Below are 18,308 nucleotides of genomic sequence, written 5' to 3' on the forward strand. Positions count from 1 at the left end.
ACAACACATATTGTAATAAAATGTGAATTTTTCATAATTTGAAGAAAAATAAAATGTAAGTTACGTATTTTCTTACATTATATAAGCATCTGATAATAGTAATACATGTAGTTAAGATTTTTAACAATATTTTAGCTGGGGGTAAGTTGCTCTTTTGACGGTTCTGTTCTGTTGGCATATCCACATGTAGGCAACTGTCAATGAACTCTTGACATATCATGAAACGAGTATGTATGTATGGAATCAAACAAAGTTGATGGCAATTATTGATGTGATGGTTATATTAAGTTGTTATAATTACAATATTAAATACTCGAGCTGACTGGGGACCACTTTACATTGAAACAAATTTTAACAGCGAAATATCACACCGCGCCCTTTCCGCTGTCATGGCAGCCCCGCCCCCACAATGGAGACGACTGAGGTAAAGAGCTTTTGGCCTCGAATCCGCCATCTTTGTCCCGAAAAGTTCAACAATTAATCGAACATATTTTTGCTAAACTTACCTTCGATGACCTCATGAACATTCTTCAAGGGTGCAGAAAAGGCTCCGAAATCCAATTCCACATTTGAATTTGATAGATGTTGAGTTTGGTCGAGTTTGATTCGTTTTGAAGGAGAAGAATATTCTTGGCCCTCAGAAATCAACGCCATTTTCAACAGCTATGACGAAATTCACGGAAGAGGAAGTAGATGGCGTTTCTTTCCCTGCGCTGACCGACGAGGTGGCACGATGGTATGTAGCGTTCGAATTGTAAATCTGTTGTTATATTGATAATCGTTGAGTGTGAATATAAAACAAGGCTCTAAAATTGTAGATGATAGACTTTTGCGTATTATTTTAATATACATTTTAGTTTTGTTTCTATATAAATAACTGTGTTGTGATAAGTGGAAGGTACTGCGCTAACATGGTACGAACACATGATATTTGTCTTATAAATTAACAAGTGTTGCTTTGTTCTTTCAGTTCTTTAGATATAGGTTTATTGTGTTATAAATTATGCATAATTAAAGTCCCAAGTTGACTTACTTCGAGAGGACTGTTGCAAAAAGTAACACTATTATAAATTAACTTCTGTGTGAAAAAATGCACTACTTAACCTATCTTTTGTGTTACAGAGTGAAGGAACAGCTACTATCAGAACTAGAAAGTTTATGACGAACCGGCTTTTGTGCCGGAAACAAATGGTTAGTATATTGGTTTTATACCATTTGTTTTGAATTATGTACACCATAAACTTTGTGTATGTATTAACATTGTGATAATTCGTAATTTAGTGTATGTTTCATTTGTAGGTTGTGGATGTTTTGCATCCGGGACAACCATCGGTTAAGAAGACTGAGATCAGAGAGAAACTAGCAAAGATGTACAAAGTTACATCAGATTTAGTTTTCTGTTTTGGTTTCCGTACAGCTTTTGGTGGTGGAAAATCAACTGGGTTCGCCCTAATATATGATACAATGGACTACGCAATGAAGTTTGAACCTAAACATAGGTTATCTAGGGTACGTTAAAGGACATTAATATGTCTTGTTAGTGTGTAATTTTATTACATTTGACTCCTTGCCTAATAAGAGACGTGAATAAGATATATTCCTTGTAAAGTAATCATAACATGGTATAGTTACGTACTTCTCATTGAGATTACAGTACAAAGTTATTGAGAGTTGAAGTGAAAGTGTAATTTACATGCTTGCTTTTTTATGATTCGGACATAATATTTATCATTGATCCACAGTAAAGTACTAATTTCTATTCCAATTGTAACTTATCGTATTTTTTTTTTTTTTTGGTTCAGAGAAAATTTTATTTACTGATAGTACTAGGCCTACCGTGGATTACTATAGTTTAGCCAAACTTTATTTCCTATTGAATCAACATGGAACGTGTTGCGAGAAGTGCAAAATTTTGAATAACATTTCAGCTCTCGTGGCAAATAGGCTAATGTACATTATATACCTACAATATCAGAGATGGTGAATTTAAAACTTTATCTAGGCCTATATAGAACTATAGCCTATCACTTTCCTAGGTTTTAGAATAGGCCTACCTACATAATCAATGTTATGATGTATGAGTACGGTATATTGTTTTTATTTTAAAGCACGGGCTCTTCGAGAAGCAAAAGGCCACACGCAAGCAGCGTAAAGAACGTAAGAACAGAATGAAGAAGGTGCGTGGTACCAGAAAGTCGAAAGTAGGAGCAGCTTCAGGCAAGAAGGTATGTGTTCGATCCATAACTATTTTCTTTTTATTTGGAAATTGTTTACTGTGTTGTAGTCTATGCCGGAAAAATTTTTAATTTTCACTGAAATTACAAGATTGCAACTTTTTTTATTCTAATTTATTTTACCTGTGGGAGTTGTGCGGTACCTGTTTATGAAATTGATTGCAAAATTTAATAATGCTGATACTAATTTTGGTGAATCTTCGATTTGCTATGCACAACACACGGGAGAAAAAAAAACTTGCTTTAAATAATTGAAAATAACCTCATAATTGCAGCATACCATTCTAGAGACATGATGTGATCACTACGGAAGCTGTAATCTCCCCAACCCGCCCCAAGTATCTGCTTTTCTTACATACCCGACGGACCACATATTCCGACATTTTCATTAAAAATGACAACCCGTCGATACCACTGTCATTTTGCACTAAGCGGGAATATTAAAGATTTATTAATTTGTCCTACAGAATAATCTCTATAATATTAAACATAAAACGTCAACATATATGCCTAGCTTGGGGTCAGGCCAAAAGGGAAACATTGAAGGAGGAAGGTTCGATCCGGTGCTGTGGATTGAATTCGGCGTAGCTCAGTGGTCAGAGTGCTTGGTACGTAGAACCAAGGACCCGGGTTCGATCCCCGGCGCCGGAGCGAATTTTTCTCCTCAAATATTGTCACCTAAGTGGGAAAGTGAATATTATCAATCTATAGTTTACTATAGTCCAGGACAAACCACTCTATCAGTCAAAGAGCGTAGCTATATGCAAAAAATATCATAAGTCTGAACAAACTAAACCTAACCTGTTACTGATCCTCGACCTAAAGAAAACTTTCTATCTATTCACTCCTCAGCCTATCAGGCACTTCCAGCCTTAGAAGTGGGTTACTCATAGCCTAGATCATATATGTAACAGATATGTCGGGGTTATAGGCTTTGAGGTTAACAACTTTTGTCAGGTTTACTACGCTGCCATCTAGTTGTTACATAAGGAGTCACGTCATAATACCAATTTGAATTGCATTAGCGACTGTGCTGCCATCACGTGTTCGTTTACAGCGAATGGGTGGCGATCCTGGTGGTTCTCTTCAAAGTGCTGCCGATTTTAATGTAGCGAGGAGTTATCTGTTACATATATGATCTAGGCTCATAGCCATCGTCAGGAAGTAAGATCAAAAATGTCGAAAGACGAACTGTTGGCGTTGGGGGGTGAGGGTGGAGTCTGTTCACCTATGTACCAAAATGCGTATAGGTTCGCAAGGCATATCAAAAAGTCTGAACTAACCAAACCTAAAAGCGACAATATGTAAACCGACTAAGAAATATACTTTTGAAATATTTATTAAGTGTGATTGTGGAAATGCTATGTATGTATTTAATGCTCAATCAGATTGATTCAACATCATTTGGTTTCTGGCAGACCAGCACAAAGTCCCCATTAGGATTTAAAATTTACAAGTTTTTTTTACAAACATTTAAATGTTCCCAATTCATAATAGAATTTTCCTCATTACAAATGACACACTGAGGTGTTGATAAAATACCCAGTTTATATAAATATTCCGCCAGGCAGTCATGTCCTTATGGCAGCTAGTCTCTTTACGGGGATGATCCAGGAAGTATGTCTTGACTTGTCAACAAGACCAGCCCATTTCTTGCCATCACTCTTTATTTGAAGATCTGAGAGAAACTCATTCTTAAATGAGCGGTTAACTAATCGTTTGAAGTTGTTATACGAAAGTTGGGAGGTCGTCTGTAACAATATTTCAGTCCCTTTTTTGCTAGAGTGTCCGCGATCTCATTCCCTGAAATACCAACATGCGAAGGTATCCATTAGAGGACGACAATGACTTCTAACGCTTTGAGTGAGGCAAGGGATTTTCTGATTTCGACAACTCTTGATGTTACAGGATGAGAGAGAGATGCCACTGCCAAAATAGCAGATTGAGAGTCACAATGTATATTTTCCTATTTAATTTATGTATATTTCTGCAGTTATTCACATCTATTAGATTAATGTGATCACTGATCAGTAAGAAAAAACATTCAGAAATGAGATATAGCGTATGTGGTGCGTAGCAAGATCGAAGATTCAATCCAATTTGTTGGAGTAGTTCAGATATAGGGCTGATCTCATTTAAGAACCTACTTATCATGCTTCAAGCACAGACTAATTATTTTGTACATAATGACTTGAATTTCAGTTTATTAATGTAGGCTTTTATGTGGTAGTTATTTACTATAGCTCCTGTGTACCATCAAATGGGCAAACTTGGAACATTATCATAGGGTATTTTCGTTTTGTCACAGTGGCAACATAATCTTCACTTGTTACTTTGTTGTGCAGCACATTGGTTCTATTACAGTTTGGTGTTACTGTGACAAAACGAAAATACCCTATGATAATGTTCCAAGTTTGCCCATTTGACGGTATATGAACTTATTTTTGAGTCTCATTTTCATGTTTTGGAGCTAATGTAAACAGAAACTATTTCTCTTAATTTTTATGCTTGAGATTTTAAACTTGTTACACACCCGGAAAATCACGAGTAGCCCTCTGAAATTTCTTTGAACATTTAAACTCAGAACAGTATAGTTTAAACAGTTTCCAGAATTTAACATGTCCTGAATGTAGTCTAGTAGGGCTTCATAAACGTTAAAAAAAAATAGATGAGGGTACATTATGTACTCTTGTAGTATTTTTGTCCTTTCGAATTTTCTGTATTACTGAAAGATTGAAGGTGGAAACTATAATAATAATACGACATAACATTTTTGTTGTTGTATTTTCGGAACTCTCGCTACAGATTTATGGCAGGTATTGTTCTGAGTGTGTCTCAAGTTCTTAAAAATTGCTAAATGCTGTATGATTGGTGAAATGCTAGTGTACAAGAGTTGTACAAGTATCTGAATTACGAAATTTCCAAACATGAAATTTATAATATGCATGTTTTTTGGGTGGAGAGCTGGTAAGGTTTTCTTTGAACAGAAGTCATTGTAATTATCTCTAAATTTAACTTTTGGCAAGGGTAGGAAATTTTTTTGTACTGGACTCTTTTGCAGTGAATTTCTTACACTAACATTTTGCCATTCAAGCTTTGTATCGAAATAGCAAACACAAACTATTGTAACTTTCATTTTGTACATGTGCAACAAATTTGCATTGGAAGTTTTGAATGAGGATGGTAAAATTTCGAGTGAATTGATACATCTCTATTCACTTTGTCCCAGTTCTTTTGGCAATTTAAGTAAACAAGTCCCTGCTAAACTTTATGTGAAGTAGTTGGAAGTGATGTATTAATATTCAACAAATATGTGGCAGTGGTTTGTCCTGAATAGCACAAACAGCTACAACTCTATTCAAGACGAATGTTCTTGAAACGAATAGTACAGATATTCTGAGAATGTTCCTCCTGTGGGTACAGTTGGCCAATAGCTTTCTGTCTATTCAGTTTTTTTTTTATACTCTCCTGTTGCTTCATCTGTTCAGATTGCCTTCAAAAGGACTGGGAGAGAGAATAGCTGTATGTTAAATCAATTTGACAGATCTGAGGAGAGTGATTTAGAATTTTTACAGTTTAACTTTCGTAAGAATTCTCATAATCAAAAGCCCCATGCTTTATTAGAGGTTTTATTTATTTTCAGTATTATATGCAGATTAATAAAGTTGCTCAGTCTGTGTTTGCTAATATAAACAGTGCAACTCTTTGAATGTTTTGGTGTTAAACGGAAACCTATCTGTTTAGCATTTATTTAAATGTTGCTTTGATATTCGTTATTAGTATTGTGAATTTCACTTCAGAATTCTCTGATTATAAAGTACGAGGCGTGTTCTTAAAGTAAGTTCCAAAAGGGTGTAGTAAGTAAACAGGAAGATTTACAAACCATTTTTGTTGCATTGTATTCCCCACACTTTAATTACTTTTCAACATAATCTCCACCATTATTGAGGCATTTATCGAGTCGTGGCGCAAGTCTTTCTATCCCCTCATTGTAGAATTTGCCCACCTGCAATGCGAACCACTCCTGCACTGCTGTTTTCACTTCATCGTTGACCGCCGAGGAACTTCTTGAGGTGCAGGAAGAGATGAAAGTCACTTGGAGCCAAATCTGGGCTGTAGGAGAGATGGTCACACACAGCTCGTGACACCCAAAATCTCATCTCGAAATTTGGCTGGGAACAAATTAACCATCCCCCCCTACAGCCCGGATTTGGCTCCAAGTGACTTTCATCTCTTCCTGCACCTCAAGAAGTTCCTCGGTGGTCAACATTTTGATGGCAACGATGAAGTGAAAACAGCAGTGCGTGAGTGGTTTGAATCGCAGGCAGGCGAATTCTACAATGAGGGAATAGAAACACTTGTGCCACGACTCGATAAATGCCTCAATAATGGTGGAGATTATGTTGAGAAGTAATTGAAGTGTGGGGAATACAATGCAACAAAAATGGTTTGTAAATATCTTCCCGTTTACTTACTACACCCTTTTGGAACTTACTTTAAGAATACGCCTCGTATATTGTAAATACAGTTTCACCAATGGAAGTCTTACATTCAAAGTAACTTCTCATGAGCTCTTGTTGAAACCTGCTGTCAAGCCAGTGCGTGGTTAGGTCTCCAAAGCAGATTGACAAATTTAACAAATCAGCTGCCATACTAACTGTAAAAGTGTAGAAACTTACATAAATTATTTCATTAAGAAACAATGGTGCATACATAGAGATAGTAGTTCAGTTGATTTCCTGTACTACCCTGTTATGTGACATAGAGAGTAAGGTAGTACGCATAACATGCTACACCAATTGTGAGCATATTACACTATTTTATTTCTGTGTCATAGAATATGATAAAATATTTGATCAAATATATATATGATCAAATGTAAGATTTTAACTGTATTACACTATGTCAAAACTTTTATCATATTTTTCGTCACAGTTCTATGCTTGTTGTAACTGTAAAATATGCAGTAATGGTTATTGCATTAATAATAAAGAAGAAATCAAAGAAAAAATGTATTTCGTCGGCATAGAGTGTAAACCTGCTAACCAACAAAATGAAAATTTTACAGAGGAAACAAAAAACTGAGTATAAATTAACTCTGAAACTTAGGACCAAATCCAAAGTACAGGTGGTGAAGTTTCAGAGTTAATATATACTCCGTTCTTTGTTTCCCCTGTAAAATTTCTTTTTTGTTAGCAGGTTTACACTCTTAAGCCAACAATTTAGGTTAGAGATTGGGGTAGGGAGAAAAGATACAAAAGGAATCCACCAAACACTACTGAGAGAACTTCAGTGTGAAGATGTGAAATTCTATATATGCTAAGTATTTAATAATGGATGATTAAACATTTCATGTGACTCATAATGTGATATTAAAAGTTTTGTGGTTTTCACAGACCATGTGTACTTAATGTCCGCCATTTTCTTTCTTCTCAGTCACAGATTTTATTAAAGGTATGATGATGACCATAACTTTTATCACAGAACTATGTCACAGCTAAATGTGATCATATATGCTATATTACACTGTAAAAGATTTTATCATATATATTTTATAAAATTTCTGTGTCACAGAAATTTGATAGTGTAATATAGGCTGGCTGGAAGCTACTCAATTTTTCAATAATCTTTTATTCAAGCTTCAATTTCACAACATTAACAATAGTTATTATGGGCAGCAAAGTTTTCATGTCCATCTGCTAGGAGAATGTATGTGCATAAGAGGCTAGGTTTCTGCAAGAACTCAAAGTTTCCTTGCTAGTGAAACTTGACTTCCAAGATTCATGTTTGATTTGAAGTAGCATGTGAATATGTTATAAGGATAACATTGTTGTGCTTTCCAATGTTCTGCATGAATGCTGATGCTTGTTCTTAACTTCTGTTCCTTCTTATCCATGCTTGATGCGCTTTACTTGAAAGCCTATGTTGCTTAAAACCACAAATATTGCATGATTTTTATGATTCTGCATGGCTAACTTCGGTTTTATGATATTTTATGATTCTGCATGGCCAAATTGGGTTTTATGTTTTCGAAATTATTCGCTGTTGACCTCTGTTTGATATGTGCATGGTTTCTTTTCTTTTTTTTCTTCTTTCCACAGTTTGTTTAAAACACCTGTACAAGGGAAATCATGATTTACAAGGATTGGACGTTCAACAATCCAAAAAAAAAAAAATGGATCCCAAATAGCAGTACATAAACACTGCAATTTTAACCATTATGATGGATCAGTCATGTCATTTTGTGGGAAATTCCCTGTACCAAGCAAAATCTGTTTGAATAATAAAATAATAGAAAGAGTAAATACCTTCACTTATCTTGGCTATACACTATCACCTTATGATGAAGTAGATATTGCTGAAAAAATATGTAAATATAACAAAACAATGGGGATCATTAATAAAATCATGAAACCCTCACTAGTACAAAGACACACAAGAATAGGCTTGTATAAAACCTTAGCACAGCCAGTATTAAGCTATGGTAGCGAAGCGTGGACTGTGAAGAATAAAGATGTCAGTAGAATAACAGCAAGTGAGATGAGGTTTATGAGAGCAACAGCTGGATATACTCGCTGGGATCATAAAAAAAATGAGGACCTAATGCAAGAACTTCAAATAGAACCCATTATGCAGTTCATCAGCAAATATCAACTTCAGTGGAAGGGTCATCTCGAACGAATGAATCGATGCAGAATTCCAAAAACACTGCTTCATTACCATCCATATGGCAAAAGATCTCTATGCCGTCCAAAGAAGAGATGGACTGAAAATTCTAGTTTGAGACCGTAACAGGCCACTTGGCCTAATACTTGTTAGGAAGATGATGATGATGATGATGGATCAGTGTTAGGGTATTTGGATTATAAGTCAGAGAGTCCGGGTTCAAATCCCGGTCAATCCACTTTGAATTTATAACTTGTGTTGGACAACAAGACAGCACGAAGGTTTTCTCCGGGTACACAAGTTCCCTTGTAACATATAAACTATTCTCCATCATTCATTATGAGTGCAATGTAAACACACCACCTGGATAGTCTCTGTCGAACTATGCCCAGGTCGTCATAACCTTGCACCTAACAGCTTTGTGTAATGTTGATAGCGAGATATACTACGTTGACACAATGACTACTACACAACAGCTGACTTGACTTGTGCGGAGTTTGCTATTTTAATTCAAATTACAGTTATTATGTAACTGTTCTTTATTACTGTCCTCTTAGAGGAGCCTAAAGTTTTTGATGTCTGCAGTATTATATCTGCAGGAATGGTAGGATGCACATATATAAGGAAAAGTTCCCTATCCTGCTCGTAAAATTAACGAGTCCGCACCGATTCTGACAACTGACTAAGCAAAGGATTCTCACAACGTGAATTACCATTTTCTGAACAACGTCTTTTCTTGCAACATTTCACAGCAATGCTACAAATTATTCATAAATTTATAACACAAACACACAAATTATACCTGTAGTGGTGACATCATGTAACAAACTGACAACACCACAGTGCTCCACGTAGCAGTAGGAACCAGAGAATAGGGATTATAAAGAATGGACACTTCGTGTCGGTACCTTTGATGTAGCCGGACCGATTTCAATGGCCTTCAAGCCAGCTAGAGCGTCAGATTCTGCTTTCTCCCTAGAGTTGGCGCTGACATCACACCAGCTAGCAGTCGACACAGCGGAAATATAACACATATAATTAATACATCTAGGTACATTATGTACTCAAAATAAATTGGATCCATAAAATAATAAATCCTTCATTAGCTGTAATGTCTAGACTCTAGAGTTCCTTTATAATGAGAGTTCAGATGTTGACCCCAACAACAATTAAAATATGTAATGATTTGATAGCGCTGAAAATGGAAAAACAAAACTCTTACGAGAAGTAAAACCATATACCTATATTATATTATATACAAATATTAAACGAATTCGATACTTAATTTTATAATGTATAATATTATTTTATAATATATAATTTATGATATCTGAAATATAAAATATTATTACAACTAGTTTGTCACTGAGAAATAAGGAAAAGCTGTTAACTTGAATTTATTTGAAGCAAAGCGTTACTGGATTATGCAATGAGGTAGGCGATGTTTGGATCCTGTGCCTCAACTCTATTCTCAATTATTATCTTAGCGTATGCTCGATTACACTAACCTCTAGCGCTTGAAAGTGGAACTAACCGCTGACGCACAGAGAAACAAAACACAGGAAAATTCGCTCAGTTTCCATTCTTTATAATCCCTATTCGCTGTAGGAACAGCTGATAAAAAAAATGCTACATTCTGATTTTTTTAACAAGGCTACTGCACAGCATTCTTCATCTTTTTCATAGGAAGGGTTGCCAACTCAATAACTAGCGACATCTGAGAGTGACACTTGTAGAGTCGGAGACCCTCCCATTGCACACAAAAAGTGTGTTGCAGTACAGTACACTCAGAATAACTTCTCTGGTACTTGCAAATGCACTTGCATTCTCCCCCTACATTTATTCATTGTTCGACAGAACATTAAAAAATTTCAAACATAATTAGTGTATCGTTTGAAAACTCAGTGTAGACTTGGAAACCATAATGTTTTCCATTAAGTAAAAGTGCTGATTTGCTTCTCTTCATTGGCTGTAAGAAGTCTGACATGTAAGCTGTAAGAAAGGACTGAGAAATTATAATTTTCTAATGGAGTTGAAAGGATGCAGCAGGTGGGAAAAATGCCTTCCATTGTGCAGACGTATACAGGATAAAGTAAAAGCTGAGAAACTAGCTTATACCATGTTCAGCACATATTTCCTGTAAAGATTCAATACGAAATTCCCAAATAGTTCGTTTACCAGATTATAATAGAATGTAGTTAGAGGCACATTGCGCCAATAGATCCGTTGCGTCTACCTTTCTGCATAAATATGTATGTATCTAATGCTGAAGAGTTAAGAGTGAAGTTATTCTCTTTCTTGCTTTCCAATACATTTTTGGAGGTGATACCTTAAAAATTCTGGAGTGCTGCGCAATGCTTCAGATGTTCCATGTCCATTTCTTCATGTTTAGGGGATAGGGGGCAATGTGGTGTTGGAAATATGCCAGTTCTATGGAGATGTTTGCTGAGACGATCATGTCCAGTAAAAAACCGAAACATGACAACATCGGTTTTATTGTCGGACCATCGGATTTATGCCTCTTCAGCGCTGTCGTTCTTGGAAAAGTTAACGCCTCTACTCACCCCATTCCACCCGTTTCTCTCCCACTACGTCAAACAGCAGGCCACGAATCTTGCCGAATAGGGATGTTGCCAAACTTCCATCAAACCGTGTCATGTCTCTTGAATATTGCTTATAATACTGTAAGGTTAATTATTACTTATTCATAATTTAATTTAAGTAGGTCTAATGACGCTGATTGACTTATGCAAAATGCTATTACTTGCTTAATATTTCTTTCACCACTCCGTGCTACAGTATTCATGTTGAATTGACAACACTGGACTGCAAGTGCAAATAACCTGTCCCTCAAGAAGGCTCAAAATTGTGAGTAGTGGGGGAGAGAAAGAGAGAGGGATAGAAAAGAGAGAAATAGGAATACAGGGAGAGAAATGAATTGCCGAGGCTGAAAAGGAATTAAGGTTCAGTTCGCATATCTTACGGGGGCACAGATCCAATGGTCGGACTATACAAGGCAATCCAGGAATTCGATTAGGGTTCTCCAAAAGTTAAGTTCACAATTTTCATTCATTTTCTTGATCCATAAGGAAATGCAGTTGTTTTTTGTTTAATTTTGGAGCCTTTTTTTAGCTTTTCATTTACTTGTATATTACTATGCGCTGGAATCCATTGCATAACTAATTTTTTTTTTTTTTCCAAGCTTTTGAATTTGCTCAATCATAGAATGTATTTCTTTAATTTTCTTCATTTTAAGATAAGTGGTTAATGCTATTACCTGAATTGCAGCTTTAGAATCTGATATGACAATATTTTTGCAGTGGTGTAACCAAAAGAATATGTTTTAGAGACAGGTATAAATTGGCTTTAATCTCTCCATCAAAGTTAGTAGTGTTTCTTTCCACACTTTTATAAAATTGCAAGAATTGGCAAGTTCCTCCAGCACCACTTCATTGTCATCTAAAAGAGATCCATAAAAAGATGCATAAATATTGAATCATTGAAAAGTCTTGGATCTTCAGTTGGGTACGGAAACTATGAACGATTAAAATTTTTAATTCAGGACTTAATTTGGTAGATGACAACATGTAATTAAGAAAAAATTTAATTTCTTTAATAGTTTCAGTAACAAAACGAGTCTAGTGAAAGCGTTATACACTTGATGTAGATAAATGTTTTCGAAGCTATGTCATTTTCCTCATCACCTTGTTTTTCTGCATTCAGAATCACATTTGATTTGATACTGGAGTTAAACACGACATTTTTCACTCTGTCTTGAAGTATACAGTATAATTACACTAAACACGGTGTGTTTTAATGCATTGTATGCTTAATAGCTACATCAGTCATGGAGAAGAAAGCAGATAAATCACTTGCAGTGTGATTTGACCGTGTGCGGATTGAATGCATGTGCCTGACATTAACCAAGTGTAAAATTTCGGTGATAGTTGTCATGTTTATTGGTATCTTTGCTTTTCCAATTGCTTTCAGGGAGGCAAAAAATAGAATATTTGATCTATACCTTATGTTCAAAATGCCTGCTTGGGACTCAACTTTCTTGCATTACGTTGGCGCCGTGGGATTCAGCTTTGGTTCATTGGGTTGCTATAAAGGGACAGGAAATAAATATATCAAAGTTGTTTGTTATTGACTGATCAGTCATTCGTGTTCTGATCAGACAATTTAAGACGACTTAAAAGTTTCCTGTCTCTCTTTAACTGCTCACTTCTTCTGCTTGGTATTTATTGTCTATGCTCTGTACATTCATTATTTAATCATTAAATTTCTATTTATTTCATGTTTATATCATAGTTTGATATTAGTAAATGTGTAGCGTCATAAGTTTATGTGATGCCATTTCTTCATATATATTTGAAATTAGAAGAATTTTTTGTGTTAATTGCAGTAACCACCATACTTCAACATGGAGACAACAAAATCTTAACATCTTCGGCGTCAAATGTATTATAATTTGATATTTACGTGGCAATAAAGTCACTCATATATTTGTGAGTTGTGTCTTTTGAAAATATATTTACCTATCAATTCTCTAATTCTTCCCATTTTCAAAGACAATTTCCTTTTCCTCCCCCTCCTTTCTATCCTAGTTTTATTTTTAATATTATTACTGATGAAGCAAATACCTTATTTTTATATATATATATAGGCCTATAGTTTTAATGAAAATTTCAGTCTGAACACGAATCTAATCAGATCTTTAATTTTCTTACATACTTACCAGCAAACAATTGTGGATTGCTTATAAAACCAGCCTCAATGAACATCAGTACAGTGGAGTTTCGTTTATCATTAATTTGTTCTACAGAACTGTGATAATTATTAAAATGACAACAATTGAATAATTTAACCCCATGTTACAGTAATACGTAAAACCACAATAAGACTGTTCAAGGGACCGCGTGTAAACTGCATATTAGGCGAGTATACTAATTTTGACTTACATACAGTATTAGCATTTTCCTTTATTGAAATACATGATTCATGAAAATAATTTTAATTTATAAATCTTCTCACCATTCGTGAGCTGCCACAAGGGACAAAGAGTACTTAACCATATATAAATGTTTACAAGTTCATTGAACCATTGATTTTGTTTTGACAATGAAACTCGTACAAGTACATAGCTGCAAATACATTTTGAGATTGGTGGAAATATACCTAGTTTTAGAGAGGTGTTACAAAAAACTAAAGAATGCTAATGAACTTAGTTTTATTTCGAGTATAGGTGATGCTTCAGGAGAGCAATTGATCCTTTCAGTGCGGGTAAGGTTACAGTCGGAATAATAGATGTAGGTATTCCAAGTCTCTTAAACACATCTTTCATGGAGAGAGTAGCGGTACCTCTTGCTCCAACCAGAAGTCAGATTACTTCAAGCTCTTTTAGCTGGTATTAGGGAATGGTAGGATTGTAGAAATTCTTTTTTTTTTTTTTTCGTTATCCACTTCTGCTGGCTGTTCCTCATCTGTTTCGAGACGCACAGTGAGATCAATTATGTATCCAGATCTTGTACTGTATGTCAAAGACATTTACAATATGTATTGTACTTAATTCTTTCGAAAAAAAAAAAAGTCATCTATAGTTATTTGCCATGTGCGTGTTCTCCAAGTCCTTATTTTTAGCACACTTCACTTTCCTGCATTTACATCCAACGCGATGTCGCAGCTGTAGTGATTAAGTCGCGATTTTTTTTTTTTATTATCGTCCTTAATGTCGATGATGAGATTCCTAATGAATCAGAGAGTTGTTTCTGATTGAGAGTACTGTTCTGATCGTACTTTCGTAAGATTTCAAATTTTTCCGACACAGCTTTTCATTTAACACTCATTGTAATCACATTCACAGACACAGTACACTAAAGGACAACAAACTGACCAGCAAAAATTTTCAGAATTTTATTATGGCTGAGTGAGGAATATTGTTTGAGAGAGAGAGTTAGTAAGAGGTGGGGTATTGTGACTATGTAGACTTTAAGTGCACAGGTAAAGATCAAATAAGAGAGCGTAACAAGGAAGTGGGGTATTGTACAGTATGAAGGTTTAAATGCATAGGTAAAAGGTCGAATACTTTTCAGGTTAATGGCATCAGTGAATTCAGTGGCTAAAATATTTAATTGCTGAAAATCACATCGAAAATATTCCAAAAAAATAGCGTATTATGTATGACTTGAGCACAACAGAGTATTTTATAAAGGCATTATATAAGAAATGTGCAGGAACCGGACAAAAAAAAGTGTATTACACGGGATAGTGTTATAAGCGGCCGTCTTATTGAGGTTTTACTGTAATTCGTTCTGAAAGTAAAATGTAGCCACATCTAAACATCTTTCTTATAGCTTATACCAGGGATCTCAAGGCCAACGCATGAAAGTTGTTACAGAGAGCAAATGTAAATTGTGTAGTCAGCTGAAGAGATAAGCGGAATACCCGAAGACAGCTGATCGCTGATTTCTGTTACAAGCGTGAGTGAGCTAAGTTGTAACTGTCGCGGGAGAAATGCCACAAAGCTGCACTCAGTAAAAATAAGACATCTGAAGCATGAAGAACCATACATGTTGCGTAATTATTTAAGCACAAGGAACTGGCCACCTTATCCCATTATCTCCTGGCCTAGTTGTCTTTTAAGTGGTGCCTTGTTGGTATCACTTGTGAGGTTCAGACCTGTCTTCGGACAGTTGACTAAACACCAATACTTCATTTGTAGTAAATGATTTTTGGTATCTTTTTTTTTTTTTTTTTTTTCTTCAAGTTTACACTATATTTAATGAAATAAAATTCAATTAAATAACAATAAAATTACAATTTAAACTTGTTGGTTGTTAAAATACGTATTTTTATGATACGTCAATATTAATTTTAATTACAATAATAGTTAAATAATATAGTTCGTGATGTTTTCAATAATTAAAAATAACCAAAACATCTTATAAAATTCAAAAACAATCTTAAATCTGGTCTTGATACAAATTAGGTAACATTTTTAGATTAATGAAATGGTAAAAGTTACCCACTGAAACTTGCGACTCCCAAAATTTCGCTTTCCTTATGAAAGCTTTTATTTCTTCATACATTTGCGGTAATAAGGACATCCTTTCCTCGGAGATGGACACATCATCATAGAGATTGCAGATGTTTATTCAAACGTCGCGGTCAATGACGTCATCTGGAGATAAACGAACTGCTCCTGCATCTTGTTCCACTTTTACATAAAAAAAATAGAGTGAGGAGGAAGTGGTCCGAGGAGGCCCTATTGAGACATCTGGCTTATACCTTTGAACAAAATTACGTTTTGCAAGAAATACCATCCCTTGACATCATTACATTTGATTTAATAAAGAAGCATTGCCCATCCATATGTTACTAATAGGATTTTGACAGGAAAATGTTATTGGTATGATGTGTTTGTCCACCGAATTTGACATTAAAATTAATGGATGACACTCTTAAATGTAAGAAGGACATTCGGACTAAAAGGTAAATGCTGGGGGCACATGACCAAATATTTGGATTGTGTGCTAATGTTGGCCATTCAGGAGAAATGTACCCATAAATTGTATGGTAAGAAATAACAATTAGTAAAATTTCATGGACTAGCAAATTACAATAAAATTGGTAATAGTCGAAGGTGATAATCAAAGCTCCACAATATATGCATAATATTTCCTTTAAACATAATGGTTTAAATATACATAGTTTTATTGAACTTTCTTTTTTCCTTGAATTGTATTAAGGTCATTCTATGAACAGTTCATCCTTATGCATCAGAGTTGTGTAGTTGTAATCGATCACTGCTATTGATGAATTATAGAGGTCTGGTAAGTTTTCTATCACAAACATTTTTTTCTATCAAGTTGAGATGCCTCTTAGCTGAGAATACATTGCAAGAGTTGTTGTTAGATGGGTTTGAAGCATTTGTTTTACAAGTAATACCATCAGTGTATAGTTCGGAAGTGTCGACATGCTCCATAACAGCTTCTTGAATTCAATACTTACCAGAATTAGCCCACAAAAGATTCCTAAATGCCAGAAAGAGATCATCATGTGTCTTGTTTGGGCGAGAAAACATCCTGTGGTGAGAAATGTCTCTGTAAGTGAGAAAGCTGTTGGACGAAGACTCCAGGAAGTCTGTTGAAGCTCCAAAAGATTTGTAATATGATTGCAGTTTGCATGTCCTTAACAGTAATGCACTACAGTTAATGACTACAGTTAATGGTTCTGTTTATGGGAACATTACAATATTGCTTCCAATTAACTGATTGTGGAGACAGCGTCTAGAGAAGATCTGGGAAGCAATATTTGTGTTGTAACATCTTTGTAAAGATGGTGTGTGATGAGTTGATGGCAACAGATTTGAGGAATGGCTTGAATTTGTTTCATTGTTAGCAGTTTCAAACGAGTTCTGTGCACGAAATTCCTCCCCTTGTGACATCCCATGGCACGAATGCTTCAAAATTACTTTTTCCACCCAAGCCACATATTTCATTAATTTGATGTTACATCTTTTTTTTCTGGGGGTCTTCAATTACAATATCAGCACTCCATTGCTCAGCGGCATTCTTATATGTCTTTCATTGTAAAATGTTACACTAGTGAGCACATTTACAATATTTTGTTACCTAATTTTGCATTGCAGTAAATTACTGGAACACCAGTTGCTGGAAGAAATGCAGTAGCTATTGTAATATTTAAAATTAAAAAAAATTTGCCCTGACCAGTAATAATTTTCCAAAATAACTTCAGTGGTGGGAGGCACAAGGAAGAAGGATTGCATACCCAAATATCCCCTCGAATTAAAAATATTGGTGTTCCCATTGAGTGGGAAAACTAGCAGAAGAATTGCCATCTTGAGGTTAGTTGGTATAGTTGTATGAATTGTAGTCAAAAGATAAAGACCACTGAAAAGTTACCTCAAATTATTAGTTTAATGTTGTAATATTATTGTACATGTCACATATTTTATACGATACAGGACATACTGCTTTACTTCTCTCTTAGGGAGAACCAAGTTTGAACCACACTCAAATAGCATAGTAATAACTAGGGCTCAAATTTCTATGATCTAAAAACTCGCAATGTGCATGTACTTATGCCGTGAGAAATACCAAAACATGACATAAAACCTTGGTAACATGGTGCAAAACAAATTAAATGTTGTCCAAAAATTAATTTACTTAAAAACAATATTCACCATTCTACAAAATTGTTTTTGTGAATATTAACACATATTGACTATAGCGGTCTGTTCAGCCTATAAAAAAAAGAGGAGTGAAAAGTGTCCCAACATCTGTCCTCTGCGTGACTAATCCTTTTACAGCTATGTTAATAGGGTCACTAACTGTTCATGAGTTACTACTTGGCAACAGCAGGGTTGGAACCTCTCAAGTGTCACAT

The 18,308-nt window shown here is 35.2% G+C and overlaps 2 protein-coding genes across 4 annotated transcripts in view; one reads left to right on the forward strand and one right to left on the reverse strand.

Moving 5' to 3' along the window:
- Sirt1 (Sirtuin 1) overlaps positions 1-658 on the reverse strand; it is a 40,002-nt gene extending 39,344 nt beyond the window's left edge. Inside the window, exon 1 of the mRNA XM_069829574.1 lies at positions 507-658. Coding sequence (XP_069685675.1) covers positions 507-654 — 148 coding nt within the window. The 5' untranslated portion in view covers positions 655-658. The remainder of the gene's footprint in view (positions 1-506) is intronic.
- On the forward strand, positions 651-13,412 carry RpS24 (ribosomal protein S24). 3 transcript variants are annotated; one of them, XM_069829579.1, is made up of 5 exons: positions 651-736; positions 1,123-1,191; positions 1,300-1,509; positions 2,109-2,225; positions 13,306-13,412. In XM_069829579.1, exons 1-5 carry the CDS (start codon positions 734-736, stop codon positions 13,306-13,308), a joined length of 402 nt encoding a protein of 133 aa, XP_069685680.1. In that variant the 5' UTR covers positions 651-733; the 3' UTR covers positions 13,309-13,412. The 3 variants fall into 3 exon arrangements, with proteins under 3 accessions (XP_069685680.1, XP_069685677.1, XP_069685678.1); XM_069829576.1 differs by lacking the exon at positions 13,306-13,412 and adding an exon at positions 12,891-13,250; XM_069829577.1 differs by lacking the exons at positions 651-736; positions 13,306-13,412 and adding exons at positions 788-914; positions 12,891-13,253.
- The last annotated feature ends 4,896 nt before the right edge of the window (positions 13,413-18,308 follow it).

Source organism: Periplaneta americana, chromosome 6 (assembly GCF_040183065.1).
Source record: "Periplaneta americana isolate PAMFEO1 chromosome 6, P.americana_PAMFEO1_priV1, whole genome shotgun sequence".
Taxonomy (NCBI): Eukaryota; Metazoa; Arthropoda; class Insecta; order Blattodea; family Blattidae; genus Periplaneta; species Periplaneta americana.

What these genes read in the sequence shown, in the direction of transcription:
- RpS24 (XM_069829576.1), top strand. An exon ending in TTTTGTGCCGGAAACAAATG is followed by an intron (nt 1,192 to 1,299) that starts GTTAGTATATTG and finishes TTTCATTTGTAG; the next exon opens with GTTGTGGATGTTTTGCATCC. An exon ending in CTAAACATAGGTTATCTAGG is followed by an intron (nt 1,510 to 2,108) that starts GTACGTTAAAGG and finishes TTTATTTTAAAG; the next exon opens with CACGGGCTCTTCGAGAAGCA.